This window comes from Daphnia pulex, chromosome 3 (assembly GCF_021134715.1).
Source record: "Daphnia pulex isolate KAP4 chromosome 3, ASM2113471v1".
NCBI classification, from domain to species: domain Eukaryota; kingdom Metazoa; phylum Arthropoda; class Branchiopoda; order Diplostraca; family Daphniidae; genus Daphnia; species Daphnia pulex.
Window position 1 is genome coordinate 2,843,526 of NC_060019.1, and position 17,297 is coordinate 2,860,822.

Sequence of the window (17,297 nt, forward strand, 5' to 3'; positions counted from 1 at the left end):
TGTGTGCGAGTGATTGCGGTGAAAGTGCCTGTGTTTGTTGTGGCACCTTGATTGTTTTTTTTACCTCTGTGTTTTTTTTCTTCAATTGTGTGTGTGACCGCCTCATTTACGCAACCTGTGGAAGAAATCCACTCGTTGACTTGGCTATAAAAAAGGCGGCCGTAAAAAACGAAGGGGGGATAGTATGGGTAGGTATAAACCCACTGTTAATTGAGGTGGAGTTGAATTACGTGAAAGATGAACAACAAAGAGACAAGTGAAGTGGAGGAGCTCCTGCGAAAAGAAAACGATTTTGAGGTTGCTCCAATCTGGGAAATTTAGCTATCCAAGATGACAACCTCGAACCACTCTTATTTTCAAATTCATTTTTAGGTACGTTGTGTTATAAAAAAAAAGTCTGACGAGTAATGCAATGCTACATTTGCATACGGGATCCTCGGAAGACAAGAAATGGAGGATCACCGAGTTTCCGAACATACGTAAACGGTCCGTTAACGTTAAATTTAAGCAAATACAAATGTATTTTGTTTTACTTGTCAGAGTCTATCAGTGCACCTATCCAGCTGAGTGGTGCTACTTTTCCTCAGATAGGAAGTCCAATATGGGTCGCCATTACACGATCGGCTCCTCTTGCTCCTCTGGTCTAAGTTAAGGACCAAGAAAGGGTATTATATAATTTGTTGGATACAATTAGGTAATTTATTAAGCCTTTTCTTTGTTTACGTGTTGTTAATAATCTCGCTTCCTATTTGCAGGAATTTAGACTTGACAGCTTCTCTTCTGGAAAACAGCTTAGAGAGAGGACAGTGAAATAGGACTGAAACGTAATAGGACTACGTTTTAGGACAAGTCGAAATAGGACTGCTTTTAGCAACTGAATATTGCTAGTCCTATTTCTCCATACGAACAGTCTTATTTCTACCTTCCTGTAGTTCTATTTCTACCAGTCCTATTTCACCAGGTACGAGATCTGGCATCCTTATCAGTTTGCTAGATATACAGTCATCCGTGAAAGTTTCTTGAACAGGCAAATGGCTCTCTATGTTTTAAGTTTAATTTGACGGAAGGGATACTACGGTGCCTACCGTACCCCCAGTATTTTGCGCCTTTTTCTCTTTTTCTTTCGTAGGTAAAGGAAGAGAAGAATATAAAGAAAAAGAGAAAAGGGCGTAAAATATCGGGGGTACGGTAGGCACCGTAGTATCCCTTCCGTCAAATTAAACTTAAAACATAGAGAGCCATTTGCCTGTTCAAGAAACTTTCACGGATGACTGTATATCGATATGCTAGAGCGGTGCTGAGATCCGCCACCGGTCATATACTATTCAGTCAATGAAACCATGTTAGTAATAGACCTGTTCGTTTTTAATTTGTTACTTTTATATTTCAAAATTTTTTAAACTTTTTTTTATGAAAAGGTTGAATGCAATGATATAAATAAAGCCCATTTGTCAGAAATATCAATTTGAAATACAATTTAAGGTGAACTTGGAAATAAGCTATTGTGTTAAAAGTTTCGAGTTTTACGGGACTGACGCGCAGCCCAAGCCGGCCAGAAAGGGGGTCGGACGGGGGGTATTGCACCTACCCATGGGAGAGGGGTAAGTGAAGGGGGGTTTACCTGGACCATACCATACGGTACCATGTTTTCCCTTTTTCTTTAAGTCAACGGTGATGTAATGGTAAGCCATCCGTTCTACCATGGTGGTGGACAGAAGTTCGATTCTCGGTCAAGGGGAGATAAATAAAAGTTAAATTTTGAAAATTTTGAATTACAACAGCTTCAGTCACTGTAATATCAATCGGTAACATGTTGCATTATATAAGTCAATATCTAAGCTAATGAATAGCAAAAAGCTCAAAAAAGCTCAAATCAGCAATGGGGTATTGGTCATCAATTTGAGTTTCGAATCTTGTTCTATCCGATATTGAAAACTAAGTTTGAATTTTTGAAAATAAACATCGTCCAAAAGCTTCCCGCAACCACGCAATCACGCAACAATCACGCACATAGCGGCAGATGTCTAAATGAAAAAAGTTTACTTATGGAAAGCAGAATTGTAACAAGATTAGTTACGGGAAATACTCTAAGGAAATATGTCTAACAAACTAAGTCTCTCAGTGGAAGAAATCCCTATGTATTTTGAAGATTTACCTGCTGCAGCTTCAACGCCATTGGAGCCTTTTGCAGGAGTAGTAGACTCCATTTTAGATAAGTCAATTTGAGTTAATTTTTTCTATGAGTTTATTTTTTCCTACTTTTTTATATTTTTTGATTTCCCCCTTTATTTTACACATGTTAAGTAGAACAACGAAAAAATGAGAAGGACGAGGAGGAGTCAACCATCAACAAAAGGTTATGCAACGAGGGGGGCGGCTCAGTGAACGTACATGCGGATGAAACATACAAAGGTATAATTTTTTTAATTTTTTTTTGTTTAAATTTAAACATAGCAATATAGGCGTTAATCTTTATTAATTTTTATTTAAACTTATCAATTATAGAGAGGGTAGAAGAACGAATTGACGGTGAAGAAAAGGGAAAAGACGAAGAAGGTGAAGACGAAGAAGAGGAAGGCGGGTGAGATCCTGCGATTGACGGGATCGACGGATCCCAAATCTGGTTTGAAGAGGAGGAGGAGGAGATTTACCATGAGGAGCCTGAAAAATGAGGAGCATGTGAAATTGATTGAGTTGTGAATTTTTTTTCCCAAATCATTTTTTTTTCATTCAGACCGAGGATCAACAATCCATCTTATAATGATAGCTATGGCTGATGGAGAGCCACCTCACAGACATAAGCTGTTTGTCTTCATGACTCAGCAACTTGGTAGCTGTTATCGCTTTTCACAGCGTAAAGAATTTAAAAAATGGCGTGTAATGATGACGATCTTCGGTAAGTAAACCCAAAATTTTTTAATAATTAATAATTAGATTTAATTGTTATTTATTTTTATAGGAGATCCTTGGCGTAATCAGTCTGCCATCCATGAAAATGTAGAAGAGGCGAAGGATTTTTGCGTCAGGAATTATATCACGTTCCTGTTAGAGGAAGAGATAATGAATTTGTAATTTTTTTTTTTAATTCTAAAATTTTATTTATTTTATTTATTTATATTACATTCTTAAATTAAATTATATCTTTTCTATTCTACATTCAGGAATTATCTCCCTGGAAGAGATTTTGATGACTATCAAATTTTCATCAAGGAAAACCTGCAACCGGGGGGTGGCGTATACCCCCACGTTGCACAAGTAGAATTAGACAAAGTCTTTAAAAAAAAATGTGGAAAAAAAGGGAATTTACATATCCCAAAGGATACAAGCATGCTTGCACACTGGTTGTGGACCTTCCATTTGGATTAAGTATGTTAAAATATTTTGTTTTTATTTATTTGTACATTTTTGGTAATAATGTTTTATTTCTATTTTACAGAGTACGATGTCACCATCATAGATGCGGTGAAGGACAACGCCATAACAGATGCATATCTGAAGATTTTCGAAACACTCTATCAGAGCGGAAAAATTAATGGATACGTTTTCCGCCAAAAGGAACCAGTTGCAGCTGATCATCTACCTATTGTGACTACCAGTACTGTCACAGCAGGTGTTCAATTCTGTAGTTCCGATGTTCGTTACCGCTCCCGCCCTTTGGAGGGCTACCAAGTTATTTTCGAGGGCCCTGCAGCCAAAGATGAAAGTTTCAAGACATTGGCCAAATCGGAAGATGCATTTTTAATCGAAAAAGATAAGAAAAAGGTGGAAATGGAAGAAAAGAAGAGATTCCTATTTGTAGGAGTTTATTACATTGTAATGAATCACCATCACTTACTGATGTATTTTTTTTTTACTTTTATAGATTTCAATCAACGAATGATTAGTGTTTTAAAGCATGTTCTAACAATTTTAACGCAAATAGGCATGCTAACAAATTTCATCCAGAGGAGTTCACTGAGACTGAGGGTCCTGCTTTAAGCAAAGCAAGGTTTTACTGTTAATAACTTTGGCATTCAATTAAATTTTAGGTACGTTGTAACCTAGAAACGTCGGAGGGGGAGAAATGCGACATAACATTAGCGAAGGGGATTGAAGGAGAAAATGGCAATGGAGCACAGACTAGCAGTGCATACAACGTAAAGGATCCGATATCCTTTATCACCATTTCAACACATTTTTTTTTACAGATTGGTGTTATGTTACATGTGGTTACAAACGTAATATTCCAAAACACATGAAAGATTTTCATCCTGAAGAATATGTGAGTAAAACGAAGAGGGATCCACTTGTCAATGAGGCTCTTAAAAAGGTGGCCGTCAAAAACCCCACAAAAATCCAATTGGTGACGTGGGTATAATTGGGGTTTATGGGTAAAATTCATTGTTCTTGTCCCGTACGTCCTTTTTATTTTTATTTCCCCCTTCATAAATCAGGAAATTAAGGGGAGGGAGAGCGAAAGACAGCGATCTGTCGATGTGAGAGCTGGACGTGGTCTGCCGTTTCTACTTTCTAGAACAAAGAAAATGTGATTTTTAAAAATTGGGGGTTGAGAAAGGGTTGCAAAAAATGAGGGGGGGTGCAACATTGCAACATAAATTTTTGTAAGAAAATTTGGCAGGCAGGCACGTAGACGTGTACGGCCATAATAGCTATAGACTTCTGGTCTCTTCTCGGCTGTGTTGGCTTCCCTATCCCGGTTTAAGGGTAAGAGTAGTCCGATTTTCAGATATTTTAGGGCGGAGCCTATCAGAATTGTGAAGTGAAAACGTTAAAAAGAGCCATCTAGGCTGTACGAAGCGGTACGAAGTAGCTGGACGTAGTAGCTGACACACTCACTAAAGGCGCTTTTTAAAGTTTCCATATCGGACTACTTTTACCCTAAAACCAGAGTTATAGATGTATGGTAGAACCACAAAGTTGTAGCCAATATCGCGAATCGAAAGTGGAAAAATGAGCTTAAGTATCGATTTATACCTTATTGTCAGCGCCAACAGCGACCATCTACTGAAACTTTGTTGATTTTGGTACTGGAAAAAAAATGTGTTTCCCAACACACCCGCTGTGGCTCTGCAACTAAGGTATGGCCAGAACACTTCCAGGGGGAAAAGCCGAAAAGGCAATGGAAGGCCTTTCCATATAAGTGGTTCTACCATCATCTGTGGCTCTGCTAAAAACCGGGATAGGGAAGCCAACACAACACAGCCGAGAAGAGAACAGGGGTTACGGAAAATTGACGAAAAAAATAAATTAAAACTAAATAGCCCTGTTTACACGCGATAATTCTGCCCTTTTGGTAGCCAAACGGCTGGAACTAGGGCTGTGGCCCGGGCGATGAAAACTAGGGCTGTGGCCCGGGCGATGAAAACCCGGGCCACCGCCCGGGCTGAACGAAAAAAAAACCAACCCGACTCGACCCACCGAGGCATTTTTTTAACGGGGCGGGCGACGGGTTAAACCCCCGGGTCCGCGGGCCAACCCGAGCGGTGGCGCCATCTAGTAGTCACATAGAAAAGCTCGTAATTCTCTATGCCTGTCAAAATATTGCCGCCAAATGCTCTACGATAATTTCGTAGCATGAAAAGTAGGATAAGTGGTAGAAAAGGGCGTTCAGGGGTGTTCAGAAGACAGAATTGATGTGTCACTGTTGGAAGAAGAAGATAATTAAGAAATTTAGGGAATTTTTTAAAGTTTGTAAAAAAAAAGTGTGTTTGACCCGATTTTTTACCCGGGCCGTTACCCGGCCGGTAAAATTTTTTTGACCCATGGGTCGGCCCGGTTCGAGTCCAATTTGCTCTGTTGGCCCAACCCGCGGAAGAAGAAAAACCCATCTAAAAAACCTATTTAAAAAAAAACGCTAAAAAACGTCCGAGCCACAGCCCTAGCTGGAACCCGATAAAAAATGTCATTGCTAGGACTGTGGCCCGGAGCTTATTGGGCGGTTTTTTTTTTAATGGGTTGCCTAGATGGGTTTTTCTTCAAACACGGGTTGGTTCGGCCCGGGCCAACCCATGGGTCAAAAAATATTAACAGGATGGGTCACGGCCCGGGTTTTTAACGGGTCAATCATACTTTTTCATCATCTTTTCAGTCTGTTTATCAATAAATGGCAAAATTTCCTAACGTATAAAAATTGAATTTTTATTCTGTTTTAAATGAACCAAAAAAAAATTAATACATGAGAATTGATGTAAACATACATCAATGAAACGAAAAGAAACTTGGAACTAAGTGTTGGAAGTGAAAATCCGAATTAACTGAGTTATCGAACAAATACAAAAAAATTGTTTTTAAAAATCTTCTTCTTCTTCGTTTTCCAAAAGTTGAAAAGTAAGGTATCAAAGTTTTCTTCCATAAATCGTAGACTTCTTTTACCCCCACTAATCCTGCTTTGTACCATGAACGTAGACAGATTAGGGCTTCAACGGTCTCAGGCTTCAAGCTCATTCTCGAAATGCCAAAAATATCCTTGCCAACAGTAAAGGCCCTCTCGCTAGCTGCGCTTGTCGCTGGAATGCTGAGGAGATCTCTAGCCATTAAACAGCAAATTAAAAGATAGAATAATTGATACCTTTCGATGGAGCTGAACTTGACTGATTGGTTATTTCTGTGCTTGTTGCAGGAAGTGCATCTGCATCATCCATCTCATTCTCATCATCACTTTCAATGCTTATGTTAATTGGTAAACTTCTTTTTTTCCCAGCAGAATTGCTCGATTTAGACAAACTTTGAGGTTTACGCGTTAACTGCTCGCCATTATTAGAAGTAGATTTACGTTTAGACATACTGCCTTCACCACTTCATGTGTTCTGCACTTCTGCCTTTTGAAGCTCTAGCGCGTGTCAGCGTCTACTTAAAACGTGATGACTGAACATCGAATGTCTGCAACACTGCAATGCATGGATTTAAGCTATCCTATCCCTCCAGATCTTTCTGGCCCTTTCTAGCTGTGAGATTCTTTATTTGACCAATAGATGGCGCCACATCTCGGGTTGGCCCGTGGACCCGGCGGTTCGACCCATCACCCGCCCCGTTAAAAAAATGCCTCGATGGGTTGAGTCGGGTTGCGTTATTTTTTCCTTTAGCCCGAACTTTGGCCCGGGCTTTCATGGCCCGGGCCACAGCCCTACTCATTGCCATGGTGTATTAGTATGGTGGGGGAACTTATGGTTGGAATCGGCTATCTCGGCTGAAGCCAGTGGTCACCTATGATCAGCGCTGCCTGGTGGACAATTGGGTGAACTATGAGCTAAAAACCCCCTTGAATGCTGTCAACGGTTTGAAAATTCTCTAAGTCCGATTGCTTGTAACCTATAACCAACTTGTAACCAACTTAGTAACCTATAATATCCTATTTTGATTGTTATTAGACTAAGTAGATTTGTGTTATATTAAAATTGTATGAAATAACCAAAAATATGAAAATAAATTGAAGCAAAGAAATTTAATTGAGATTACTTTGTATTTACATGCGCTGTAGTTCCGAGTTTGAAACTTATAACAACTACTAACATAAAATATAACAACAGTTTGAGACACTGTATAGTGTTTTGAAATACCAGGAAGAGTAGAACTGACAGGCACAGGAACTGAATCAATCAGAGTGACAGGCACAGGAACTGAATCAATCAGAGTGTCGTCTTCAACAATCGCTTGGCTTGACCCAGGATCTAATTTTACAAAATGAAATATAACAACAGTTTGAAACACTGTATAGTGTTTTGAACTACCAGGAAGAGCATAAGTGACAGGCACAGGAACTGAAACCATGATAGTGTCATCCTCAACAGTGGCTTGGCTTGACCCAGGATCTAATTTAAAAAAATGTAATGTAACAACAGTTTGAGACACTGTATAGTGTTTTGAAATACCAGGAAGGGCAGAAGTGACAGGCACAGGAACTGAATCAATCAGAGTGTCGTCTTCAACAGTGGCTTGGCTTGGCCCAGGATCTAATTTTAAGAAATGAAATATATCAACAGTTTGAATCACTGTACAGTGTTTTGAAATACCTGTTAGAACAGTAGTTATTGGCACAGGAGCATAACCCATCAGAGTGTCGTCTTCAAACATCACATGGCTGGAACCAAAATCTAATAAGAAAATAACAAATAAAAAAATTATTGATTTAAAGGAAATTGCTCAATCAACATAAGTTGTTGATAAAGTTATACCTGAGAGAGCATTTGTGCAAAGCAATTTAGTTGTAGGTTGGGAACTGTTCCTATGATCTGTGTGGTGAATAGTAGTTAACTGATTTTGAACAATGCTGGAAATAGGTGTCCCCAAAATTGACGTAATTGTTTTGCATCTTGGCTGCAGTTTCTTCTTCTTCACAGGACCATTTAGAGGCAAATCTTCCAATGCTGGGCGTCTGTTGTTCTGTTGTCTTGTAGGCCCTGAAAAAAATATGTTGCGAGGCCCTGAAAAAAATATGTTGCGTGTGAGTTATACTGACTGAAGAGTGAAGCAATTATAATTTACATTGTTACCTAAAAGATGCTTTGGTGCAGCTCCATCTTTCAGTCGTCATCGTTGTTGTGGATGAAATTGGCCTAAAATAAATTTACCCTTCAAGATGTCATCTTCATCAAAATGACGCCAGCACAAGCGTGACGAGGCCAAAAGCCCCATTTTTGGAAGAATCACTCTCCATTCCTCTAGACGATGTTTTGGAATTGTAAAGAATATAGCTGGACCATTTTCTTGGTCTCTGCCAGTACAACAATCTTCTATGAAACACCGTTTCACCATTTTTAGATAACTTTCAAATCACACATCAATGAAACGGTTACATCGCATTCATACGTAATGGCCGTATTCGAACGAACGAGAACCGAAATTCCTAAATTATGAAAGAAGTTAGTATTTTGGTTCATAGAGGGCACCGACAATACGTGACCAGCCCTGCAATTGGCTGTTAGGAATTTCGACTTTTGCACTAAGCTCCGCCTCTTGTCCGGAAACTGGCTTCATTCGAGATAGCCGATTCCAACAAAAGTTCCCCCACCATACTAATACACCATGTCATTGCTAATTGGTATTCATCGGAAGAGATCTGGCAACACGGTCCTGTCATGTTCGTCTGGTAAGTTTTCGAAAGTGACAAAAGGACTCTTTTTTTTTATTAAGTTCTTGTTCTTGTTGTTCTTTCTTGGGAAGTGTCAAATCAGCAGATTTTACTGCTTAACTTAACTGTTACGCACTTTTATTATTCCAGCCATCGACAAGTTATTTTTATACTTATTTTAGAGGTATACACTAATATTGCAATAAAATGATAAAAAGAGGCGCACTCATCGTATTAGAAGGATGTGATCGGTCAGGAAAAACTACTCAATGTCAAAAGGTAAAACATTTGTATTAATAAACATCTTAAAAATCAAATAAACAAAGTGCATTTGTTGAATAAATACCACAAGGCAATCAGGTGGTTACAAGAAAGCAACAAAGAAGCTCATCTAATGAGATTTCCAGGTAGCGAAATGTTTAATATTTTAATGTTGATATACTTCTTTAAATGATCTCAAAATCCTCTCAAATTTCAGATCGATCAACTATCATTGGTAAATCTCTACCACAATTTCAACCTAATTAACATATAGATTGAAAGTATTCTTTTTACATCCTTACAGGGAGTCTTATCAATAAATACTTGGAATGCAGCACAGAATTAGATGATCATGCAATCCATTTGCTCTTTTCAGCCAATCGATGGGAACTGTTGTACGTCTTTTTTAGTTTTCCTGTTTAAATTTTTCTATGCATTTAAGGTTAAATATTTCTACACACAGGCCAGACATTAAAAAATTATTGCAGAAAGGCACAAATGTTATCGTGGATCGTTACTCATATTCAGGAATTGCCTTCTCTGCCGCTAAACCTGTATATATAACAAGGATTTTCAGCTAAAATTATTCTTGTAAAACTCTAACTTGCCTTATACTTTGTTATAGAACATGGACTTAAGGTGGTGCCAACAATCAGACAGTGGTTTGTTGAAACCTGATCTGGTAATATTTCTTGATATTGATCCCGTTGAGGCACAAACTAGGGGACAGTATGGATCTGAACGCTACGAAAATCTCGAGATGCAGAAAGTTGTCCGATCAAACTATCTGAAGCTTCAAGATGAATCATGGAGGGTAATGCCATAATAAAATATTCTAGAATACTCCTTATAATGTTTTATTTTCAGGTTGTAGATGCCAGCAGATCTATGGAAGAAGTCGGGCGTGATGTCTGTCGATTGGTTCAGGAAGCATTAGACAATATAACACCCGATTCCGCATTGAAGCAACTGTGGATTTAATTTGTGTCAAATAATTTTGAAGTTTATTCACTTGTGTAACGACGAAAGCCCTTAGTGTATTTCGGATCCATTAATTTTAAAATTAAAATAAATTGTTAGTCATATTTTGAAGGAGCTGTATCCTGTATTTTAGTGCGATCGACGCTTTCATGAAATAGTAGAGAATATTGTAGTATACGTTCCTTGCAGAAAATCCGTAGATCGGTAAAGCATACCGATGCAGCATACATACAGCTACATAATGGTTTGTTGCTTTTACTTAACTTCACTGCCGTTGCGGTTAATCCCGTCTAATCAGTGGCTGCCATGGTATCCCCAAGTACCAGTAAAAGGTGACAATGTTTATTTTTTTAAGATTTTTAACTTTTTTTAGTCGTTCATTGGGTTAAGACGTCCTTCAGTTAAAAACTCAATTTTTTTCATTTTTTTATTTTAGCTGGATCTAATATTTCAGGAATTCAGGTTGTTATTTTTTTTCCTTCTGGGAAACGACGACTTTAAGTGCAAAACTAAAAAAAAAATTGTTTTAGATTTCAGGATATAAATTTCTTATTTTTTGGGGGGAATCGGTTGAAAAATCGATTTTTTTTTCTGCTCTGACCGTAGAGTAGAGTGAGTAGTTACGTATTTCTACCCAACAGTAATTTCTTGCACATTTTCCCCTCTCCAGCCAGTTTCATTCATTTCTCATGTACTGACTAAATCTGAAATTCAAGTTCTCCTGTATAAATCCGGAACAAGCTTGAAAACCAAACGTTACAGGGAGGGAATGATGAATCAAATGGGTGTGTTTGGTTATGAGGGTGATATCCTAAGAGTGCCAAACACACAGCGACCAAAGTTGTCGGACAAAGTAGAGAGGCGTTGCTGGGCTCACGGGAGACGAGATTGGACGTTTGCGTGCCGATGAATGGCCTCCGTGTTGAGTAAGGGTCAGGGGTCGGCTATACATAGACGGACGCAGACGACAATATCGAGAAATGCGCCCAGTATATGCACTGTATATACCTTAAAATCCGGCTAAAATCAGCCAGACCCCAGTCAGCATGACCGCTGGTGTCCATCGTCTGTCATTCGAAGGGCCTAGATCTGCTATCCAGAATTCCGTCCTATACAACAACGACAAGAGAGAAACATCACAACAACTTTGGTCGGCTACATCATTTTCTCCGAGTTAATTCCCCCCCCCCTAAAAAAAACTCGATTTTCTTCCTCTAAAACAAAAATTTTAATTAAATTTTTCACGCCCAATATATATAGAGAGAGCGATAATAATCAGACCTATTAAATTCTGTTTCTTTTTATTGTTTGACATAGAATGCAATTAGAAAGACGAGATAAGATTATACATAACAATATTAAATATTATTTTATCAAAATGAGCGCCTCAGCTTCTTTTTCTGTTCATTTTTCAAAAGCTGCTGCATATTATTTCTAGGCCGTTACGTGCCGTTTCATGTGTAGGGCAACACAAGGGGCAAGATGGTCGGATCTGGAGAATGCCCGTTCGCAGAGTCGGCACTGGAAGGGCCGGTCGCCATTGTGTTTGCGGTACTGGCGGGTGAGCTCGTTGGAGCGGGGGAAAATCCATCCGCATCCCTTCCAAGAGCACTGGTACGGCTTCGCGCCCGTGTGCGTCGGCAGGTGGGCCTTCAGGTGCGACGACTTCGTGTACGTCTTGGCGCATCCAGCAAACGAGCGAAAATGAGTCGTCACTTTCTTACGGCCTCATCGCTTCCGCCCTGCGCGAATGTTTCGCGTTCAATTTTCAAAATTAAACAGAAAAAAAAACGCGGGAGAAATTTGAAATTCAAATATTTACCGCGCTTGGCTTTGACGGAAGGGCCGGCCTGTTGGCCGGCATCAGAGGTTGCTGTTGCTGTTGCGGAGTGGGTTGATGGCTGAGATGCGGATGATGATGATGCTGATTCAATTGCAGTTGATTGTGATGATGAGCGGCGGAGTTGAGCGTCTCCAGAGGAGCAACGACCCGGGGCGAAGAGGGTGGCGTCGAGACGGACACCCTCCCGCCTTGCCCCTGATGGCGGTGGTGATGAGCAAACGGTGAGTGATGGACGGAGAACCTGCCGGCCGCCAGATGATGAGCCGGCCCGCCTTGATGCGGATGATGCAAACTGTTGGCGTGATGGGCCAGCGGGACGGCCACCGATCGGTGGTAGTGGTGATAAGCCGACGGATGGTGAGGATGGTGGCCGAATCTGGCGTAACTCCCGTTGTTGTTGCTGTTGCCGTTTGCGACGGTGACGGACTGCTGATCGACGCGCTGCCGCCCGTGTTGTTGCCGTGAATCTAATGGTGATGATTTGAATTTCCCGTCGGCTGCCCATAAATCCTGGCCGACCTCTGATAGCCTCCGCCGCCATCGGTCGCCGACAGGTTCTGCTGGTGATGGAACGACGAAGAGGCCGCCGGATAGTAGCCCGGATGATGATGATGATGATGCTGGACTGACGGATGCTGGACGTGATGATATTGCAGATCATTATTGCCGAAATAGGACGACGACGATATAAATATTCTGCAGCATTTCTTAAACTTATTCGACCGGATTCAAACATGGGAATCAAGCGTGGCCGTTGTGGCCTGTAGCAGTAAGCTACTATAATCACACGATTGACCAAGAAACATTCAAGAACAATTTCAGCTACATACCCATTTAAGGCTATGATCGATTTCCAGAGATGGTACAAACCGGATTTACGGAAACGGAACGAAAGAAGGCCCATCACTTCTAGCTGTCCTATTACTGATGAGATCCACTCCCTCTTCTTATTCTAATGGTCTCATCAAGGGCACTGACGCAACTGTACTAGCTAGTGCAAAGAATTCATCAGATAGTGATCACGTCAACGCGATCTCCATTTCAAGACAGAAATTTTCAGAAATGGTCCCAGTTGGGAACGCTACTTACACTTAAACGAAATTAAGGAGAAAAAAAATTAACGTTAACACGTCACTCTATACAGTCAATAATAATAAAAATCGTAATGATGACGCTCCGTAAATGCCACGCGCCGAAAAATGTATTTTTTTTTAAGGGAGAGAACTCAGAAGAGTAAAGAAATGGGAAATTCCAGGGGAAGTTTAAAAGTAGTAAAGAGTAATTTCTATATTCACAAGTCATTTCCAGTTTATAGCCTTAATTTTTCTCAATTTTTCCGGTCATTTTCTTCCAGTCGCTTTTTTTCCGTGTTATTCTTCCGGTCACATCCTTCCGCGTTATTCTTCTAGTTCACTTCTTCCATGTTCTTTTTCCCGTTCCTTTCTTCCGGTCAACTTTTCACTCGAAATACTAAAACTGGTTAGCGCTGCATGTACTTCTAAACGAAATTCCCTTTCTCCTTCCCCTCCCTGGCGCCTACTTTTTTCTTTTTTAAAACATTAGTTTAATGGCGTTTTTTTAAACCATTAAAGTAGCCTTCATCCCATGTTATTGTTGTTGCTGCCACTAATGTAATTGACAAAGCACCTTGGATCGATTTATTTCGTTGGCCCTTTTTTCTAGGTGGAAGCTTTATGCCGCTATATGCCCCAACCCAACTGAACTTCTCACTGCGTCGGTTGAAACTTTTGCCGTGAAGCCGCAAACCTTGCAAAGGTAGGGGAAAAAACAACACTAGGCCTAGTAATGATTTTTGTAAGCATTTGCCTACCGACTGTAAATAGCTTTTCGTTTGGTTTTGCATCTCATTATAATTTCAAGTGTCCCTCTATTTTATTTCCGTGTCATCACCAAAGGTAGTGAAATTTATGGATGCTAGATGGCGTAGTGTTTCGAATTATGCGCGGGATTTGAATTGAATTTGTTAAAAAAAAAATTGATTTGGGAGTTTGTTGTTTTATTTACATATTTCATGTTTTCCCAATATTTTGTCTTCAACTAATACAGTTATTTGTATCATCCTAGGAACTAGGTTTTCTTCGTCTAAAACTGATCAGCGAGCAACCGTTGCGCTTGTTTTCCCATTTTCAACTCGGATGACTACAGTTCACTCCACATCTCTTGCCATGACGTCCCCCGTGTATGTTCATGTGACTGTATTCACAAAGGTGCAGCGCAAGATCAGTTGTCCAGTCAACATCCACTGTTTCGAAAGTTAAGGTAAAGCCCAAGCTAATTGTCTTTTTTTTTTCGAGTTGTCATTTAAAAAAAATATATAATTCCTCAGTCATAATTCACATAGCAAGAATTTGTTTGGCGTTCTCCTTTTGGTGCCAAGAGAAGCGAAATTCTTACACTCCGTTAGACTCTTTAAGATCGACAAAACGAGAATCGATCACTTTCCAGTGTTATTTTTATTGTTAAAGTCGAAAGCGTTTTCTTTATGACAAAGCGTTTGCACTTCGCTAGCTGGTTTTTTGCAAACTAGGCCATTCTGTAACATTTTGGGAATTTTTTTAGAAGTCTGGACTGTTGTTAATTTCTTTAAAGCATTATTTTTGAGTCATCTACTCGCTTTCCTGTACACCCTTTATTGATTGAATAAGTTGGAACTAGCATTCCTATCGAGCTTTATTTTCGAGTTGAACTTAAGCAACTGTCATAAAGTACACGTCAGAATAGACTGAATGACCTTTGAAACATGAAATGGCGAATACTAACGAACCCTTTTTATCGCGGGCTACTACTTCCTCAATCCAGTTGAATGTTTATTCCCACTCTCTTTTACGATGGAAATTTGTGTCAATCAGTGACCCCACGTCCGTGTATTTTTGTCAATTCCTATAAATGTTCAAGTTGTAGCTCAAGGCCATGAGAAAAACGATTGCAAAATTTTACCCGTGACGAAATAAGCGTTTGACCCCGTGTTTGACATGTTGAGGCGCATGAAATCAATTAAATAGGAAAGTTGCCAATTGTTAAGCAATGAGCATTATACTTCATGAACTTGGGCCTCGTCGTGTATACTTTTCTTGCCATTATATGACATCTGATAAACTATAAATCTGCCAACATTAAAACGCGCTACCGCTCAGTTTCAGGGAGAACAATCGCTTTAATAGGCCTACTAGCTTAGCTAGGATTTTTAGTATCTTCCAGTATCGTACGACGTAACGTCAAATTATGACGTAATAATTGGTGATATCATCGTTGACGTTAATATTCTTAGATAAGAATGTTTTGAAAATAAATAAATGTCATTAAATGTAATTGCACATCATTATCTATTTTAATTATCTATTTTAATTATCCAGTTAATTTATGATTTCTACTTCCGGCGTTAGTCAGTTATTAAGATTCCAAGTACTCGTGCAACCAATCTAACTCTTAAGAATCCGTTTCCCAGATTTTATACGGTAACATCGGAAGGCTGAACTAAATTAAATAATAAAATGCAAATATTTTAAATTTATCTGACTATCTCTCTTCCTATAGCGCTTGTTGATGAATCGTTATTAAGTCTGCTTTTCCTCTGGGTACCCAGTGCAAAAATGGCTATGGCAATATCTTTTCTTACCGGCGGTAAGAAAGAAGAGATGTTCGTTTGACAAATCAAGTGTTGTTTGGCGTGTTTTCTTACCTTTAAATCTACATTGATTTACCACGAGCCTACTTTGACATTCACCACCATTCGCATTCAAATCAGCAAATCTTATAAAAAAGAAGCTAACTGTAACTCATTAGAATTTCCTTATTTTTTCGTAACTTTTGGTACATGAACTTCTTTCATTACGTCCTTGTTTAATAACTTAAAAAGTAAATAGAAATAGTGCTGATTTAAAAAATTGTAATTACAAGTTGTTCTAGGTTTAAATGATAAAATGACTTTACTTCATTCGAATACTAAAACTAAACTATAATTGACACCTGGTGGATTGATGCCGAATCGGTTAAAAAGACGGTGCCGAATTGTCACTAGATAGTGCCAAAAATTTTTTATGACGAGTCAGTGCCGAATCGTCTGGACACCCTTTAATTTAACCGTCTTGGCATCGTCATTTTCTTGTGACTGTCACAACCATTCAAGATTTTTGTCGAAATAATTTTGCTAGCTTTATTACTAAGGATAGGTATTATAAATTCTGGATATTTTCCAGTTAATAATAACGTTAATTTCGTGATACCCATAATGCTGCTTGACTGATGTGAAAGTAGGTGCAAACTTGTTCACATGCAGAAGGAGTTAGTGGGTATTTGTGAGAACACTGGGTCAAGGAAATTTCAATTCTTAATAATGCGTGCCCATTTTACAGTGAACTGGCATAAGTGTCTCAGTAAACATAAATGTCATAGGTAGATTCTTGTGTCCTGATAGGCTGTAATCCTTAAGCCAGCCGCTTTATGCGCCGACTGAAAATGTTCATTGATAGAAACTGAAATTGGTGCTGAAACTTTCGTCATTGCCTGATAACTGATAAAATTGCGAGAAAAGAATAGGAAAACGAAAACAGACGTGCTGCAAACGGTCAAGCCCTTTCGCTTTACGCCAATCAGTTTATTAGTTTTTGCGAGGCAATCAGTCAATCACCAATTCGTGTGGAATATTTACCGAAGTTTTGAATATAGAACTCTTAAGTTTCATACGCGAGGGTGTCATCACGTCGATTTCTAACTATTTCGGAATCGATGACAGAGTGCTACGAGGTGTTATTTTTAAATGGTTTTCACCGTCGAGTGCTGGATTGACCAAAGATTTATACATTCAGGTCGTGACGTATAGTAACATTTATTTTGGTTAATAGCGCTCATTGCTCAGCGCATTCAAATTCATTTGAGTTTAATCAGCCATTGTCTGCTTTTCTCTCAATAAAATTTTATCTAAAAAATACGATAAAATGCTCCCGGAAGCGTTTTAATAAAATGTAAGATTGCGAATTTAAAGTCAAAGTCATATGTTAGTTATTTTATATCAGTACATATCTGTGAAGAAAGCCGCGTAGGAACTAAGATATAATGCTTGGCATGGACACATATGAGAAGATAATGTATTTACCTGATAACTCAGTTTATATCATCAGGCCTGAA

The 17,297-nt window shown here is 39.2% G+C and overlaps 3 protein-coding genes and 1 long non-coding RNA gene across 5 annotated transcripts; 2 read left to right on the forward strand and 2 right to left on the reverse strand.

The window, feature by feature from the left end:
* Positions 1-127: 127 nt before the first annotated feature.
* On the forward strand, positions 128-993 carry LOC124190242. Its single transcript, XR_006872923.1, has 3 exons — positions 128-297; positions 373-694; positions 756-993. It is a non-coding gene; the product is annotated as an uncharacterized LOC124190242 (long non-coding RNA).
* A 6,370-nt stretch (positions 994-7,363) lies between these two features.
* LOC124189933 lies at positions 7,364-9,019 on the reverse strand. Its single transcript, XM_046582447.1, has 7 exons — positions 8,490-9,019; positions 8,172-8,396; positions 8,010-8,090; positions 7,869-7,949; positions 7,728-7,808; positions 7,434-7,667; positions 7,364-7,368 (listed from the first exon to the last, which is right to left on the reverse strand). Exons 3-7 carry the CDS (start codon positions 8,068-8,070, stop codon positions 7,364-7,366), a joined length of 462 nt encoding a protein of 153 aa, XP_046438403.1. The 5' UTR covers positions 8,071-8,090; positions 8,172-8,396; positions 8,490-9,019.
* Positions 9,020-9,034: 15 nt separating this feature from the next.
* On the forward strand, positions 9,035-10,420 carry LOC124190133 (thymidylate kinase-like). Of its 2 annotated transcripts, XM_046582695.1 has the most exons (8): positions 9,035-9,085; positions 9,250-9,346; positions 9,420-9,474; positions 9,546-9,563; positions 9,633-9,723; positions 9,792-9,882; positions 9,954-10,142; positions 10,196-10,420. In XM_046582695.1, exons 2-8 carry the CDS (start codon positions 9,275-9,277, stop codon positions 10,307-10,309), a joined length of 630 nt encoding a protein of 209 aa, XP_046438651.1. In that variant the 5' UTR covers positions 9,035-9,085; positions 9,250-9,274; the 3' UTR covers positions 10,310-10,420. The 2 variants fall into 2 exon arrangements, with proteins under 2 accessions (XP_046438651.1, XP_046438650.1); XM_046582694.1 differs by lacking the exon at positions 9,035-9,085 and having other exon boundaries at positions 9,094-9,346.
* A 1,601-nt stretch (positions 10,421-12,021) lies between these two features.
* Positions 12,022-12,986, reverse strand: LOC124189936 (histidine-rich protein PFHRP-II-like). The gene is made up of 3 exons (XM_046582448.1): positions 12,983-12,986; positions 12,132-12,787; positions 12,022-12,051 (listed from the first exon to the last, which is right to left on the reverse strand). Exons 1-3 carry the CDS (start codon positions 12,984-12,986, stop codon positions 12,022-12,024), a joined length of 690 nt encoding a protein of 229 aa, XP_046438404.1.
* Between the last annotated feature and the right edge of the window lie 4,311 nt (positions 12,987-17,297).

What these genes read in the sequence shown, in the direction of transcription:
- LOC124189933 (XM_046582447.1), bottom strand. Translation starts at nt 8,070, where the DNA reads ATGTTTGAAGACGACACTCTGATGGGTTATGCTCCTGTGCCAATAACT. An exon ending in TGTCACTTCTGCCCTTCCTG is followed by an intron (nt 7,809 to 7,868) that starts GTATTTCAAAAC and finishes TTTTTAAATTAG; the next exon opens with ATCCTGGGTCAAGCCAAGCC. An exon ending in TGTCACTTATGCTCTTCCTG is followed by an intron (nt 7,668 to 7,727) that starts GTAGTTCAAAAC and finishes TTGTAAAATTAG; the next exon opens with ATCCTGGGTCAAGCCAAGCG.
- LOC124190133 (XM_046582695.1), top strand. Translation starts at nt 9,275, where the DNA reads ATGATAAAAAGAGGCGCACTCATCGTATTAGAAGGATGTGATCGGTCA. An exon ending in AAACTACTCAATGTCAAAAG is followed by an intron (nt 9,347 to 9,419) that starts GTAAAACATTTG and finishes AAATACCACAAG; the next exon opens with GCAATCAGGTGGTTACAAGA. An exon ending in GCCAATCGATGGGAACTGTT is followed by an intron (nt 9,724 to 9,791) that starts GTACGTCTTTTT and finishes TTCTACACACAG; the next exon opens with GCCAGACATTAAAAAATTAT.
- LOC124189936 (XM_046582448.1), bottom strand. An exon ending in TTCCGTCAAAGCCAAGCGCG is followed by an intron (nt 12,052 to 12,131) that starts GTAAATATTTGA and finishes ACATTCGCGCAG; the next exon opens with GGCGGAAGCGATGAGGCCGT.